Below are 18,164 nucleotides of genomic sequence, written 5' to 3'. Positions count from 1 at the left end.
TGTTTTTGACAGATACTGCTGTAGTTGTGGAGAGTTTAAATCATTAATTCATAACCCAAGTGCCAACGTACGAAAATTAGTCTGACCCCTGACCCCCTCACAAGAAAAGAACCGCAAAAAACTAATTTTACGTCTAAAGTAGTGCAGTCGTATGGACTCGTGCAGGGCATGTGTATTACAGAGTAATCACTTTTAACGGAATCAGCAGTGACTTTGTAAAAGAAACCATGCCGGTATTTGTCACAATGATCAGAAAAAGCGCGGAAATAAATATTGGTATAGGCTCATACAAACTTGATGGTAAGTGAAATCATAACGAAACTGAACAATATGATTGATTAAATGCGACACTGCAGAATAAGTTTCCTTGTTATACTTTATTTCATTTTCTAGGGAACTTCATACTAAAATTTCAGTCCGAACGTCGCAGTAGGCCCATCGGATCAAATCTAAGAATGGAGTGAAATTTCTCTTTCCGCCCTCGGTTTTATTCTTGGTTTCATAATTCTCCTCACATATACAATAATTAATCACTCCGTGTAAGTTGTGATTTTTCTTCATAGCATTGTAACTGTCGTTAGTATCATTAGCTGTAAGTGTTTGCTGATGACTGTAATAAGCAGGTAACATCAGTATCATATAATATTGTTGCTGCATGTGTAAACAGACTGAAAACATGAGTGTCCTATCCATTCAAAAATATACATGTACGTAATATGCGTAAATAGACGAAATTATCCGATATCGTTTGAGTACGCAACTGGCGAGCAGTTACTGAAATCAGCCACAATGTCGTCATATCTAGGAGTTTTTGTTCGGAGCGTTTTAATTTGGGACATCATGTGCGGAGGGCAGAAGGCACACACAGATTTGTCGGAAGTCTGACAAACATGTTCCAAGGTGCTATCTGTGGCTAGCAATGTCCCTCAGCCAGATGCAGTCGCTTGTCCTTTTTGAGAGGAAACCTCTCAGCCTGCAAGATCCGGGCACTCACAGAAGGTGGGATTATAGGTAACTGGGAGCTTCAATGTTAGGCGCGTTATGGAGCCCTTCACGGACATGACTGCTAAGGAGGGGAAGATGGTTCAAATGGCTCTGAGCACTATGGGACTTAACATCTGAGGTCATCAGTCCCCTAGAACTTAGAACTACTTACACATAACTAACCTAAGGACATCACACACATCCATGCCCGAGGCAGGACTCGAACCTGCGACCGTAGCAGCAGCGCGGCTCCGGACTGAACCGCTCGCTCACCGATAGATCTGTATCTACAGATTGGAAAATTGCGCAGGTCGCACCAGTGTTTAAGAAGGGTAGTAGGAGTAATCCATCGAACTACAGACCTATATCATTGACGTCGGTTTGCAGTAGGGTTTTGGAGCATATACTGTATTCAAACATTATGAATCACCTCGAAGGGAACGATCTATTGATACGTAATCAGCATGGCTTCAGAAAACATCGTTCTTGTGCAACTCAGCTAGCTCTTTATTCGCACGAAGTAATGGCCGCTATCGACAGGGGATCTCAAGTTGATTCCGTATTTCTAGATTTCCGGAAAGCTTTTGACACCGATCCTCACAAGCGACTTCTAATCAAGCTGCGGGCTACAGGGTATCGTCTCAGTTGTGCGACTGGATTCGTGATTTCCTGACAGGAAGGTCGTAGTTCGTAGTAATAGACGGCAAATCATCGAGTAAAACTGAAGTGATATCAGGTGTTCCCCAGGGAAGCGTCCTGCGTCCTCTGCTGTTCCTGATCTATATAAATGACCTGGGTGACAACCTGAGCAGTTCTCTTAGGTTGTTCGCAGATGATGCTGTAATTTACCGTCTAGTAAGGTCATCCGAAGACCAGTATCAGTTGCAAAGCGATTTAGAAAAGATTGCTCTATGGTGTGGCAGGTGGCAGTTGACGCTAAATAACGAAAAGTGTGAGGTGATCCACATGAGTTCCAAAATAAATACGTTGGAATTCGATTACTCGATAAATAGTACAATTCTCAAGGCTGTCAATTCAACTAAGTACATGGGTGTTAAAATTACGAACAACTTCAGTTGGAAAGACCACATAGATAATATTGTGGGGAAGGCGAGCCAAAGGTTTCGTTTCATGGCAGGATACTTAGAAGATGCAACAAGTCCACTAAAGAGACAGCTTGCACTACACTCTTTCGTCCTCTGTTAGAATATTGCTGCGCGGTGTGGGATCCTTACCAGGTGGGATTGACGGAGGACATCGAAAGGGTGCAAAAAAGGGCAGCTCGTTTTGTATTATCACGTAGTAGGGGAGAGAGTGTGGCAGATATGATACGCGAGTTGGGATGGAAGTCATTAAAGCAAAGACTTTTTCGTCGCGGCGAGATCTATTTACGAAATTTCAGTCACCAACTTTCTCTTCCGAATGCGAAAATATTTTGTTGAGCCCAACCTACATAGGTAGGAATGATCATCAAAATAAAATAAGAGAAATCAGAGCTCGAACAGAAAGGTTTAGGTATTCGTTTTTCCCGCGCGCTGTTCGGGAGTGGAATGGTAGAGAGATAGTATGATTGTGGTTCGATGAACCCTCTGCCAAGCACTTAAATGTGAATTGCAGAGTAATCATGTAGATGTAGATGAAGCGCCTAGAACCGCTCGGCCACAGCGGCCGGCGTCTCGGGAGTGTAATGATGAATACATACACAGATTACCTGTTATCGTTTGATACTGAGTTCGCTTTACAGCGTCGTAATACTTCCATCGCATTTCTCTACAGTTTCATTGTCAGCTGTTCACAGCCTATTGTGTTGAGTATAAAAAAAATGTCGTATGGCAGCCGCCCATCGAAAAGGGTTTCGTCCTCCACCCACACTGGTCTCTTCCCTTGTGGATATGTGAGAACTGTGTCGTGTATTTATAGAGCGATGGGTGTAATGGATGCGTGTTTATTGTAGTGTAAGGTTTGTGTTGTATGACGATGGTGAGAGAGGAGTGTCGGCACATAGCCTACTTCTCTCGAATAGCACCAATCGAGGTAATCGGGCCAAGAGTTGTCCCCGTGCGACACACGGATCACAGTCAACAGTGACACATGCCCTCATTCAATGAGACACTGCGGAGAGGTTTGGCCGGCCGGAGTGGCCGTGCGGCTCTGCGCGCTACAGTCTGGAACCGAGCGACCACTACGGTCGCAGGTTCGAATCCTGCTTCGGGCATGGATGTGTGTGATGTCCTTAGGTTAGTTAGGTTTAATTAGTTCTAAGTTCTAGGCGACTGATGACCTCAAAAGTTAAGTCGCATAGTGTTCAGAGCCATTTGAACCATTTTTGGAGAGGTTTGGAATTCGGCCCAAGATATCAGCGCGAAGACTGGCGATCAGGAACTCTCCAGCAGCACCTGTCCTCCCCTTGCCGACTGAATACTGGCAGTGAATATTTCATCCTCCACCACGAGGCGAACCGGCGTAGCTCACAGTGGAGCACTACCGCACCGGCGTGCGTTAGCGACCTCGGCTATGGAGGAAGGTTATTGTGTTGGGTAAATACTCAAAATGGTTCAAATGGCTCTGAGCACTATGGGACTTAATATCTGAGGTCATCAGTCCCCTAGAACTAAGAACTACTTAAACCTAACTAACCTAAGGACATCACACACATCCATTGGCCGAGGCAAGATTCGAACCTGCGACCGTAGCAGTCGCGCACGGTAAATACTCCGCGCAGACTGTAGTAACCGCCACTACGATGTGACGGTGGTAACACGACAGAAATCGCGATTGACAGATGATTTACAGGCAGCTATCATCGCAGCAGTCACTTCGTTATCCCGATACAGGTATAGCCACCTAGAAAGGCACACTGGTGTTGTGTTCAGACTTCCGGCGGACTGAAAGAGACGAGAGCCGGCGCGAACAAAAGGAAGTTTTTCTCAGCAGTGTTGCCTGCAGCCTGACTGATTTACGTCCGCTGTTTACGTGGCGTGCGTGCGCCGCAACCGGTTGTATTAGCATTCGAGAGCGGAGGGGCTGCCGATTGCTATCTGCGTGCGGATCACCACCGTTCCTTAAATTAGCAAGCCGACACGCTGACGTCACTACGGCAGAGGAGCTATCCCGGCGAAATTCGCGCCTCGGCGGACGGTACTGTGGCAAGATGGGGAACATTGCTCATTTGGCGTATACGAACTCGTAACAGGAAATGTCAGTACGTAGATTACGACTCACCGCTTATCCAGATGTGTAATTTATTTAATTTAAAACCACAACGTGCTCCGTGAAGACATGATCCCATTATCGAGTTCTATGAACCGTGAAAACATGAATAATTACTCCGCATTACACTGAGACGACGAAAATTGTGGGATAGTGATATGCATATATACAGAAGGCGGTGGTATAGCGTACACAAGGTATAAAAGGACAGTGCATTGACAGAGCTGTCATTTTTTTTTTTTTTACTCAGGTGATGCATGTGAAAAGATTTCTTTCGTGATTAGTACCGCATGACGGGAATTAACAAAAAAAAAAAAAAAAAAAAAAGGCTTCTTTGGTCATCAGTCAAAAAATGGCTCTGAGCACTATGGGACTTAACTGCTGAGGTTATTAGTCCCCTAGAACTTAGAACTAGTTAAACCTAACTAACCTAAGGACATCACAAACATCCATGCCCGAGGCAGGATTCGAACCTGCGACCGTAGCGGTTCCAGACTGTAGCGCCTAGAACCGCTCGGCCACCTCGGCCGGCGGGGAATCAACAGACTTTGAATGTGGGACGGTAGATGGAGTTCGACGGATGGGACATTCCATTGCGGAAATCGAAGTCAGTATTCGGAGATTCAACGTGTGAAGAGTCTGCTGAGAATGCCAAACTTCAGGCATTTCCTCTCACCACCGATAACGCAGTGGCCGACTAACTACATTTAACAACCGAGAGTTGTTGCGTTTGCGTAGACTTGTCATCACTAACAGAAAAGTAACACTGCGTGAAATAGCCGCAGAAATGAATGTGGGACTTACGACGAACGTATCCGTTAGCACAGTGCAGCAAAATTTGACGTTGATGGGCTGTGGCAGCAGACGACATCGCCTGCATCACGGGGTAGCCGCGCGGTCTTAGGTGCCTTGTCACGGTCTATGCGGATCCCCCCGTCGGAGGTTCGAGTCCTCCCTCGGGCATGGGTATTTGTGTTGTCCATAGCGTAAGTTAGTTTAAGTTAGATTAGGTAGTGTGTGGGCTTAGGGACCGATGACCTAAGTAGTTTTGTCCCATAAGACCTTCCCACAAATTTCCAAAAATATTTGCCTCTCCTCAGCTCGTGTCCATATCGCTTGGATCCTAGACAACTGGAAAACCGTGGCCGATTTCAGTCGGTAAGAGCTGATGGTAGGGTTCGAGTTTGGCGCAGACCCCACGAAGCCATGGACCCAGGATGTCAGCAAGGCACTGTCCAAACTAGTCGTGGCTCCGTAATGGTGTAGGATGTGTTTAAGTGGAAGAGACTGGGTCCCCTGATCCAACTGAATTGATCATTGACTGGAAATGGTTATGTTCGGCTACTTGGAGACCATTTGCAGCCGTTCATGAACTTCATGTTCCTAAGTAACGTGGGAATTATCATCGGGCCATAATTGTTTGATTGTTTTCAAGAACAACCTGGACAATTCTAGCGAATGATTTGGCAACCCATATCGCCCGACATGAGTTCCTTCGAATATTTGTGAGACATGGTTCAAATGGCTCTAAGCACTATGGGACTTAACATCTGAGGTCATCAGTCCCGTAGACTTAGAACTACTTAAAGCTAACTAACCTAAGGACATCACACACATCCATGCCCGAGGCAGGATTCGAACGTGCGACCGTAGCAGCAGCGCGGTTCCGGACTGAAGCGACTAGAACCGCTCGGCCACAGTAGCCGGCTTGTGAGACATAATCGGGAAGTCAGTTCGTGCAGAAAATCCTGCACCAGCAACACTTCCGCAACGGAGGCAGCATGGCTTACAATCAGTATTTCTGCAGTGGACTTCCAGCTACTTACCGAGTCCACGCCACGTCGAGTTGCTGCAGTACGGCGGGTTAAAGGAAGCCCGACAAGGTACCAGAAGGTATCCCATGACTTTCGTCCCCTCAGTGCATTTGACGTACAGGATGAACTTAAATGCAGCAACCCTCAGACAGATGCTGCAGTACTGTGATGGGCTTGCCGTTGGTGCGACAATAGGTTAGCATAGCGTCGTCGTGCCGCTCTCCCATTGCACTGAGTGAGCTCATACACGGGTGCTTTTCGGCCATCTCTGAATCAGTAAACGCACCCGTAGTACAGCTGTATACCACTGTTAACGCACGACTAACACTACCGGGCAACTACGCCGTAGAAAGAATCGAGCATTACGGAATGCAAACTTGATGTCGACGAGGTAAAGAGGGCATTTCTGTTGTCAACATCAGGTCCCGTAACCGAATGCAAACAAGGCACACAGCACGTACCGTCGACATCTGCATTGGTGTGCACTATTTTCAGTGTAATGCAGATACAAAGTTAATTGGGACAAGAAACCAAATGAAATGTAATAACTGTGTAACGAGCCGCTGTAGACCAAAGTAGTAGGGAGTTACCCGTGAACTACATCTGAAAGCTTATCGGTGGGATTGTGGTTCACCTTGTATATAGGATGTTCCACAATTCCTATTACAGGCCTCTAGCTGACTTAGTAGATAAAGTGTTGGCAAGGAACTCATGTCGCAAATGTACTGTTTGGATGTACCATGAAATGGGAGATTCGAAAGTGATCCGACCTTCAAACTTCTTTCGTATCCAAACGGTACATTTTTCGGACATGAGTTCCTTATCAAATCTTTATCTACCACGTCTCGTCGACAACCCCTAGAAGCCAATAATACGGATTGTGAAGCCTCCTGTATATTAACAAGGCATGTCATCTACAGCACAAGGGTGCTGTTTTTTTCTGCATCGACAGGAACAGAGCTTAAAGCTCCTTTATTTTAAACGTAGTTGCACTCTACGGAAAACTCTTCGTTGAGAAACTTGGCCGGTGCTCTTTGCCATAATCGAACCAGTTTCTCATATAAAACTTTCTCGGTATACGTACCGCGTCAAGTCTCGATAAAATCTCCAGCTTTCGACGTAATCCTCCATCGTCTTCGTCAGGAGCAGCTGACTGTTCGGTGGTAACCATTTAGAGTCCATAGACGACTTGTGATAGTCGGTGTACGTCATCATTATGCCGTGGTGCCAGAGATCGTACACCACTCTCGTAGGAATGTAGACAATTCGGCACGTTTCTCTGTGTATTCTCAGCGTCGAGAGCTAACCACGATGATTATAGAAGCGACGACGTAGGATTTCGTCCAAAGTTTGAGATTTTACCCAGATTTGACGCGGCATGTAAACGGAGAATGTTTTATAAGAGAATGTCGTCGCTATAAACTTGCATCTCGTATCAGTTTCTCGGTCGTGGCGATACATTTCTTTGATTTATGACGACGCCTAGTGCGAAACTTTTCTCTGTACATTGGTTTTGGTTTCCGTGCAGTACACCGTGGTGCGCAAAGTGAACGGTCTTGCAACGAGTAATGCTCCATCAACTGTTCAACGTATATACATCACGCCTTCATGAAACAGAGTGGAAGTAGTTCATTTATGCGGACGATCTATCTTCGGCCACTCAAGAACACCAAATCCAACGAAGACTGAAGTTAGCCTGCCGGAGTGGCCGTGCGGTTCTGGGCGCTACAGTCTGGAACCGAGCGACCGCTACGGTCGCAGGTTCGAATCCTGCCTCGGGCATGGATGTGTGTGATGTCCTTAGGTTAGTTAGGTTTAATTAGTTCTAAGTTCTAGGCGACTGATGACCTCAGAAGTTGAGTTGCATAGTGCTCAGAGCCATTTTTGAAGACTGAAGTTAACTGCGTCCATCTTAACAATGGAATGGCCATTGTTAATGGTCAAGTCATCCACCATCAAAACTTCCCAAAATACTCTTGACAGAACTAGCGCAGTAACAACGTACTGGCGCTGAGTGGTTCCTCATGCGGTGCGAGAGCTACAACCCTATGATGTTCTTCCTTAGGACTCGTCTATCCTGCTGCTGAATACTTTGCCCCACTGTGACTTAATAGTTCACATGTGAGAAAAATATATGTTCAGCTAAATGCAGCAATAAGGACAATAACAGGTTGCACCAGACCTACTCCTCTACGCTATTCACCACCTCCAAGCCACATTGTGCCACCAGAACTTCGATGACTGAGTGCCCTTCTCAAGGAATATAAGACATTAATTATAATTCCCCACATCCCAAAGCACTATGATGTGCCTGTAGCCGGCCGCGGTGGTCTCGCGGTTCTAGGCGCGCAGTCCGGAACCGTGCGACTGCTACGGTCGCAGGTTCGAATCCTGCCTCGGGCATGGATGTGTGTGATGTCCTTAGGTTAGTTAGGTTTAAGTAGTTCTAAGTTCTAGGGGACTGATGACCACAGCAGTTGAGTCCCATAGTGCTCAGAGCCATTTGAACCATTTGATGTGCCTGTACTTATAATGAGCCGATTAAAACCTGACAGTCAAATACCATGTAGGCAGAATCGCAGCAAGCATTGGATTTCAATATAAGCAGGAAAAGATCAGAACTGTGGAATAACATTGCCCTTGAAGAATATGAGACCCTCGTAAGAGGGTAGAAGACCGGCCGGCATGGAATTACCGCGACGTGGTTGGAAGACAATTAACAGGACCCTTAGGGGGCAGCGTGTCTGTGCAGAAAGCCTCCACCGATAGGGAAAGGCTCCATCTTCCCCACTGTGACTGTGGCAGTGAACATCAGACCACCAAACACGTTGTAACAAGCTATAGTACAGATATTACCCTGTAAACCTAGATTTCTGTGAAGTGACGTCCGCAACTCGTGGTCTAGTGGCAAGCGTTGCTTCCTCTGGACCACGGGGTCCTGGGTTCGATTCCCGGCCGGGTTGGGGATTTCCTCTGCCCGGGGATTGGGTGTTTGTGTTGTTCTCATCATATCATCATCATCATCATTCGTGTCAGTGGCTAGACTGGACTGTGTAAAAATTGGGATTGTGTACGTGCGGTGATGACCGCGCAGTTGAGCGCCCCACAAACCAAACATCATCATCATCTGTGAAGTGACTGAGTCAGTCCTTGAATAGATTAAGGACTTACATATTAATTTGTGGATTTAGGTTTTAGTTCTATATGTTTTGTAAAATTATACAGTTCATGTATGTTAGTTGCACTTCAGTTTATACATTGCCTGTACTAAATAAATAAATAACACTGAAAGGTTCCGACTGCTGGTTCCTTCGCTCAGAATATTTATTTTAGAATGTCGTAGTGGATTTTTAAGCTCTGTTTAGTGGATTTTTAAGCTCTGTTTCCGGGCTAACAGAAGATAATTATTCAAACTTCGTAGCCGACAAACGTAAGCAAAAACGCGAATCAAATGGCTTCTAGTAACAGTGAAAAGTGCGAGCAAGCCATGGCAAGAAAATGACAACTACAGTTCGCCAATGAGGACGGGAAAGCGTAAGAACACTCTTACAAATCCATAAATCAGACTATAAATAACTTATCATACTACATAGTTTTTCAAAATAAAAACCAACTAAATGTTACTGACGCTAGAGGTAGCTATAAACCTAAAAGTAGCAACAAAAACTCATTAGGCAGTCGAATACAAATCAAGTACAGCTCAGAACAAATCAAACGTGGCAATGGTATGCGTCAGATGGGTCTTACGCTAGCGAGTTTTTATTCTAAGCAAAAAGATTGGATACGGACATTGCCTTCACATACCTCTGTAGCAGATGATGTGCTGTATTAACATAGACACGTAGCTGGTATCATTTTACTGTCATAGGGCACTCATAATGTAAAATAAAGGTGAAGAAGTCAAACTGACGCGTGTAATGTAAACAACAACAACAAAATCTATTACGTCAACATATTCATACACTACTGGCCATTAAAATTACTACACCAAGAAGAAATGCAGATGATAAACGGGTATTTTTTGGACAAATATACTAGAACTGACATGTGATTACATTTTCACGCATTTTGAGTGCATAGATCCTGAGAAATCAGTACCCAGAACAACCACCTCTGACCGTAATAACGGCCTTGATACGCCTGGGCATTTAGTCAAACAGAGCTTGGATGGCGTGTACATGTACAGCTGCGCATGCAGCTTCAACACGATACCACAGTTCATCAAGAGTAGTGACTGGCGTATTGTGGCGAGTCAGTTGCTCGGCCACCATTTACCAGATGTTTTCAATTGGTGAGAGATCTGGAGAATGTGCTAGCCAGGGCAGCAGTTGAACATTTTCTGTATCCAGAAAGGCCCGTACAGGACCTGCAACTTGCGGTCGTGCATTATCCTATTGAAATGTAGGGTTTCGCAGGGCGTGAATGAAGGGTAGAGCCACGGGCCGTAACACATCTGAATTGTAACCTCCACTGTTCAAAGTGCCGTCAATGCGAACAGGAAATGACCGAGACGTGTAACCAATGGCACCCCATACCGATACGTCAGGTGATACGCCAGTAGGGCGATGACGAATACACGCTTCCAATGTGCGTTCACCGCGATGTCGCCAAACACAGATGCGGACATCATGATGCTGTAAACAGAACCTGGATTCATCCGAAAAAATGACGTTTTGCCATTCGTGCACCCAGATTCGTCGTTGAGTACACCATGGCAGGCGCTCCTGTCTGTGAACGTCGTCGAACTGTGCGTGCAGGTGGTTGTTGTCTTGCAAACGTCCCCATCTGCTGACTCAGGGATCGAGACGTGGCTGCACGATCCGTTACAGCCATACGGATAAGATGCCTGTCATCTCGACTGCCAGTGGTACGAGCCCTTTGGGATCCAGCACGGCGTTCCGTATTACCCTCCTGAACCCACCGATTCCATATTCTGCTAACAGTCATTGGGTCTCGACCAACGCGAGCAGCAATGTTGCGATACGATAAACCGCAATCGCGATAGGCTACAATCCGACCTTTATCAAAGTCGCAAACGTGTTGGTACGCATTTCTCCTCCTTACACGAGGCATCACAACAACGTTTCACCAGGCAACGCCGGTCAACTGCTGTCTGTGTATGAGAAATCGGTTGGAAATTTTCCTCATGTCAGCACGTTGTAGGTGTCGCCACCGGCGCCAACTTTGTGTGAATGCTCTGAAAAGCTAATCATTTGCGTATCACAGCATCTTCTTCCTGTCGGTTAAATTTCGCGTCTGTAGCACGTCATCTTCGTGGTGTAGCAATTTTAATGACCAGTAGTGTATTCCTAATCACATAAAATTTTGTACTGCACGCACAATATAATGTGGGCCTCTTTCTGGGAGAGAAGGAATCGGTGGAAGTAGGATGACTTCGGGCTGGTATAGAATATTTGCGCCCGTTTCTAATATTATCTACCAAACGATGCGCCACGCCGGAGTGTTGTAGTAGGCATAGTGAATGGAATGGTGATGAAGGTGGTTTTACTCCTGTGTAATTTTCCGTGCGCACTAGGCGCTTGCAGCCGTTGCACAAAGAGGCAAGGAGGTGCATGCACCGGCGCAGAGACGCGCAAGCCACTGAGTGTGCGCGCAGGGGCGCAGGCGTCTTCTCGTAGCAGACGGGGAGACACGTCGCATGGCGAGTAGGCGCAAATCGCATAGGTGTAAACGCGCCAAGTGTGTGCTACCTCTCCCGCGAGAAATAGGCGGGGCTTGGTCCCCCACACCCCTCTTCCTCACCGCATCAGCCAGTAAGCTACGCGGCGATCGCGTTTTTACGCTCCCAGCATCCCCTGTAAAAGGCCCAAGCTACATCATGCGTATAATATGTACATCGCTCAGAGGCAGTAAAAGGAAAACCCACTGAAGATGCTACTCTGTGGTGAAATGTTTGGAAAATAATAGAATATTGTGTTACCATTCGTGAATGCGACAGCGCTCGTATCAAAGGCTTACGATACGTTGCATAACGTACTCGTACACATTGATTCGTTGGATATCTTGGACCATATCGTGGTAGGAAGATTACGTGTTCTGCGCAGTTGTAAAATATAACGCGAAAAACTGAAAATACACGAGGGCGTGTTCGTCAGATACGCATCTTGTGACTTTGTATAAGCCATATAAAAGGCGCACGATTTTTCAGAGGCTCTGAGCACTATGGGACTTAACTGCTGAGGTCATCAGTCCCCTAGAACTTAGAACTACTTAAACCTAACTAACCGAAGGACAACACACACATCCATGCCCGAGGCAGGATTCGAACCTGCGACCGTAGCGGTCGTGCGGCTCCAGACTGTAGCGCCTAGAACCGCTCGGCCACTCCGGCCGGCTAACGATTTTTCAGACTCCCGTGTTTTACGCACGAGAGGTCATACATACAGGAGCAAATTTTGTTGACTAACATATTTTAACCTGCCTGAAAATGAATACGCCAACTGTATACACTTAAATTTTATTAAAGATGTGTTCCAATGAATTGAAACAAGAGCGTCCTATGCATCATTAGCTGACTGATACCTTCCGTACCATGAGCGGCTGACTCTGCATTCTCTTTCATGTGCCGAAGCGTGTTATTGATCAGAGCAAGCACTTCTGCTCTAGTGGCAATTGGAGGCATGTAAATCACACTGTTGACCTTCCCCCAAACAGGGGGAAAACGCTCGTTAATTTAGGCGAATGCACTGGTCGCGCAACAGGTCCTACCCAACGTATCTGGTGTTTCCAAGTCGGACCCACAATTTCACTTGTAAAAACAACTAGTAAAGGTGAGTGAAGCCTTGGAAGCAGACCTGGGACGTGTTTAGTATCATGGAAAAGGCCCCGCATACATTCTCATTACTCGAAAACTATGGGTGAAAGCGGAAGTGTTAAAAAGCTCTGTTTGACGTATCGCCCCTCATTGTTTGTCGGTGGGGTCTTTGAAGCACCATTGTTCTACTTTACACATCAGTGCGTCTGTTATATAAAGACTGCGAATGATATTTACTAACTCAATGTTACCCTAGTTAGATCGTAATGCTCTTTCATTTATATAGGACATGTTGGAATGGCAGCAGCTACTCGGTAAGATAGGCCATTCGGTGGCATACGCAATTTGTAAAACTGCTTCCACCCAGATTGGCTGATATTTATGTAAATGTTGTGTACTTTGCCATTACCGATTTTGACTGAGAAGATTCACCTTCATAAAGAACAATATGAACCCAGCAGTGACTATTCAAGGAATAGGCCTTTTTTGTGCCGTGATGCAATGAAATCGCTCCAGCATTTGAAAAGTTGTGTGTAAACGCATGGCACTGTGGTGCCATTATATGATCCACACTTTTCATCGCACTGTGTGTTTTCACCAACACCACTATAAAATGTTTCAAATAAAGTAGTAACTGGAGCATCATAAACACAAAAATCGAGTACCACTGCGGAACGAGAGTTCCTTGGTTCGAGTCTTCCCTCGTGTGAAAATTTTACTTTCTTTATTTTCGCAAAGTTACGATGTGTCCGTTCATTCATTGACGTCTCTGTTCACTGTAATAAGTTTAGTGTCTGTGTTTTGCAACCGCACCGCAAAACCGTGCGATTCGTAGACGAAAGGACGTGCCTCTCCAATAGGAACGGAAAACATTTCATCGCAAGGTCATAGGTCAACCGATTCCTAAATATATTCTATACGACACAGGTGACGGCATGTGCGTCACATGACAGGAATATGTTGTCGACCCACCTAACTTGCACACCTGGCGAATGGGTAAAAAGATTCTTCTACCTTGCCCGATTTAGGTTGTCTTGTGGATGTGATAATCACTACCAAAAAAGTGATGAAAACATAAGAGTTTGTCACATAAACTGCAACAAATGAATGCAACAGTTTCACAGTGGCACAGTTTTCGCTGCGCTCTGTCAAAACATGTTTTTTACATTTTCAAATGTTTCCGTGTGTAGACCGTCAAATCCTGCATATGTCCAAGCAAATCTGAACATGTCCTGGAATTTTGAAGAGCGAAGTTGATTATGTGTGAGTGCCTGAACTTTGATAATTATCTGAAAATAAAAAATTAAACTTTTCACTCGAAAGAAGACTTGAACCAAGGACCTCTCGTTCCGCAGCTGCTCACGCTAACCACAGGACCACGGCGCACTTAAGCTCAGGTTTTCCTTGATGTTGCATACCTCGCTCATGGACTACTCAGCTTGTATATTTTGCTTATTTTTTTCATAGTTCCGCACAACTTCTTCCTGTTTTCTCGATTGATCTGTGTTCAGTTTTTCAAGGCCTATCCCTGTGTCAGCTTATAACTAAATCTGAGGGGGGTGCGATGGGGAGGTTCTTCTCTCAGAAAACTGAAAGCACGAATTCGAAGATTTTGTTCACACATGGAGCCCCCTCTCCTTTAGCATGGCTATGCCAGACCACGCACGAGCGCTGCGACATCTGCAAAAATCCGACGCCATTGATTCACTGTCATCGATCATCTGCCCTACAGTCCCGACGTGGCCCCATACGAGTTTCATGTGTTTACGAAACTTAAAGAACACCTTCGAGGTCTTCACTCTGATAGTGCTGACGTGGTGTAAGCAGGGCTGAGATTGTGGCTCCATCAACAAACGCTCTACAATGACGGTATCAACAAACTGATCCCTCGTTCGGAGAAATGTGTTCGTCGCGAGGGTGACTGTTGAGAAATAAATGTGTAGACGTGAAGAATAATGTTGTAGAATGTTAATAAAGTTTCGTTTTTGAGGAAAAAAATAATTATTTTTAGCGGGTGTCATATTCAGTGACATTATTTTTGACACGCCCTCGTGTATCGGAATGGTCTATGTACCTGCGTAATTTTTGTAAAATGTGTTTCTTTTTAAATATATGCAGGAAATGTCACTTTTCACAACACTTGTGTATTTGTTGAAATAAGGGTAGTGATTTTGATGCGAAAAAAATTTTGAGGCACCGGAGGGATTCGAACCCTCGATCTCCTGTTTACTAGACAGGCGCTTTAACCAACTAAGCCACGGCGCCATGTTGGATATGTTTCCCAGACGGTCGATATTACAGCAAGTAGTTGTGCTGGTTCTTGCTATTAAGTAATGTCCCTTGTCGTTGTTTCAAATTTGTTTTCTACAGTATCACATTAGTATATGCGAAGCTAAAGAAAAGAAACTGCAACGAGACAGTACATGTACTTTACTTTTTCCTCACGGCAATGTAGCATAAGAGTTTAGCTTTTCATATGTAGAACGAAAGCTAGCCTACTGCTTCTTATCTGTGTTCGTAACCAGGCCGTGTCAATTTAGTGCGAAAAGCGTCAACCGTGCGGAGTATATTTCGTGCTTTCGTTTGCAGCCGGTCTGAAAAGTGCTGTTACTATTCTCATGGTGTAATGACAAGTGCTGTCGTGATATAGGCCTAAACGTACCGGGCGTCATTGCAGATACCACATCGAAAGATGATGTTAAGTTTGTACAGTATAATGCGTGTTGCTGTTATATAAATATATAGACAGCAGTTAAAAATTTTGAAGATGAAGTGACACTGTCAGTATCAAGGCAGTATAAAGAAGTGTGCATGTGCGATTTCGTATATTTTAAGATAAGTTGATGGCTCATGAACTAAGACAACTTCGCTTGGATGCTCCATAACACATTTTTTTAGATTTCCTTGCTGTAAACTTGTTTTTCTTTTGTCGTTGTGTTTCTTTTAACTCCTCAGATACTGATTTCATCTCCGCACCTCTAGAATGCTAGTATGGTGAAATCGTCTTTAACGCAGACTCACGCAGTATTGGCTCATTGTAGCAAGGGCATTGTAGTGAAATGCATCCTAATATAAATCCATATGGCTTAGCGGAATAAAAATGTTAAATGTATATTCAGTTGATTAAATTTCAGGCTTACAGCCATGTAAGTTCCAACTCTTTCAGAGATGTCCCCGGTGAGTTTTGTTTTATGGGCATTAAGCCATGGTCTAAAGCCTATTTCTCTGCCCAACGTTTCGTCTTCCAATGCTGGAGACATCATCAGCGTCTATAAAGATTCAGATAGTATTTTCAAACTTGAACAAGTTCAGAAACCCGAATTGTTTGTATTGCACCTTCACAGAACTTCCAGTCACAATCCAAGGCAGAGAAGAGTAGGGATCAAAACAGAGGTGGACTGGTCTAAAAGAATTTGTGAGCCACAGTATTTGGAGGATGAACTCGATCATTTAAGAATGTCTTTCTAAAGAAACAGCTACCCTGACAGAGAGGTAAATAGAGCAATACACCCAAAAGGATCTGGAAATGTTATTGATAAAGAACCAACTAAAGGGACACTTTTACATCTATTTGCAGGAACTGTCACGGGTCGCACCAGAAGAGTGTTAAGAAGACATGATATTAATGCAGTATGTAAACCAACAAGTAAGGTGCGCGAATATGCGAACACTGCAAAGACCCTACGCCCGCCACGTCAGAGGTATAAAAAATTGCTGCACATGTGGTCAAGTGTACATACCAGCTACAAAAATAAGCATTAATACCTTACTTGAGGAACACAGGAGCAATTGTCGTCTGGGAAACACGAATAAATTGCAGTAGCAGATAATACACTGAGACTGTGGAACCAGAAAATCGTTTCTCCGATACTGTTGTTTTATCTAGATCCAGTCATTATGAAAGCACAAAAACAACTTTAATAGAAAAGAAGAGGGATTGAAATAAGAGAAGCTGTGGGCCGTAGTGGTAAATAAAGCAGCAACGTCAACTTTTCCCAACTATAAAGCCCGTAACAAACGTCGGTGTGACTCGGTGCAGCGATCTGATGATATTACGAAACGACCGCTCCGTGTACACTGTTAACAGTTCTACTTGCTGAGCTAAACTTTGAAATTACTACCTGAATCTTTATAGCCTCTGATTATGGAAACGTTAGGCAGAGAACTAGGCCTTGGAGCACGGCCTAATGTCCGTAAAACAAATATAATCACGGACGCTAATACCGGCCGCGAAAGCTTGCAGTGTATGATCTTCCGCTGATGTATTGGCCCCGTATCTTCCGCCCGCCCTTAGAGCGACCTGAGAGTGGGAGGGAGGTACGCGGCCGAAATATCAGTGGAAGAGTTCGCGTTTACACGGCAGCAAGCCGAAATTTAATGGGTTATTCATTACGCCGTGGAAAGCTGAAAATGAACTTTAAATGTATTTTAATGTACCATATGCCCTGATGAAGAATTTTCAACAGTACCAAAATTGCCTTGCCTGTATGCAGAACACGAATATACAATTTAGTTCCTCGTGGTGATTTTTGTGTGTCCGTCGTCACACATTGTTAGCTTGCTGGGTTCTCATACGAGTATGTGTTTGTTTCAGTTTGTCGGAGTTGCATCGTACGTCACCTTGAGAAGAGCAAGTTCTGCCCTATCTGCGATGTCCAGGTGCACAAGGCGAAGCCACTGCAAAGCCTCCGGTATGTATTTCGCTGTGCATTGTCAACATACTGACGCTGAAATTGCTTTTTATCCATGCGCTGAGCGCTTGGAATGGATCATGTTGCACTCAGACAGAGAGAACTGCCAGTGATGTAGGTGGATGTATATACCTTGTACGTGATTTTTGTTGAATGTAACATTGATGGGTCATGAAGTAAGGTATCGACAAGGCTCTTATCGATCAGAACGTTGGTTTCAACACCACGGTGCTTCACTAGGCGTGATCCTGTTGTTGCCTTGCTAGGACCTTTGCAATGACATAGTTAGCCAGTTACAGAGTCAAATGTCCGCCATCTCAAAATATACTAAATATCATCAAAAATTCAAAATGGGTTACCAAACCTCGTTTTTCACCTACCAACTTGTTCGGGATCAATTTTCTTCAAATTCTTTAACGACTCAAGAATAGAGGTGACAGATTAGAACTTGTTTATCATTTCGAATATGAAAACTGAAAATAATTATTTTGACTTATCTTGTTTCTTGACACTTTTCCTTCACATGGTCGGCACAACACTCTTGAGGTACTTAAGATTCCTGATGCAATGCAGAAAAATATTTGGTTCGTCAATTATTCAGTATTAATATTACCAATAAATATCGCAGGTTTTCATATGCATTGTTAGAATATTTGCTCCATACTTTGCAAATGATTATCCTCAAAATAA

At 44.6% G+C, this 18,164-nt stretch overlaps 1 protein-coding gene and 1 non-coding gene across 2 annotated transcripts in view; one reads left to right on the top strand and one right to left on the bottom strand.

Moving 5' to 3' along the window:
- The window catches only part of LOC126249216 (polycomb group protein Psc-like), a 90,792-nt gene that overhangs the window by 21,648 nt on the left and 50,980 nt on the right, over window positions 1-18,164 (top strand). The window contains exon 2 of the mRNA XM_049950871.1: window positions 17,378-17,474. Coding sequence (XP_049806828.1) covers window positions 17,378-17,474 — 97 coding nt within the window. The remainder of the gene's footprint in view (window positions 1-17,377; window positions 17,475-18,164) is intronic.
- Trnat-agu (transfer RNA threonine (anticodon AGU)) lies at window positions 14,975-15,048 on the bottom strand. The gene has a single exon. It is a non-coding gene; the product is annotated as a tRNA-Thr (tRNA).

This window comes from Schistocerca nitens, chromosome 3 (genome assembly GCF_023898315.1).
Source record: "Schistocerca nitens isolate TAMUIC-IGC-003100 chromosome 3, iqSchNite1.1, whole genome shotgun sequence".
In the NCBI taxonomy this organism is placed as follows: Eukaryota; Metazoa; Arthropoda; class Insecta; order Orthoptera; family Acrididae; genus Schistocerca; species Schistocerca nitens.
This window is presented reverse-complemented; position numbering and strand designations above follow the sequence as displayed.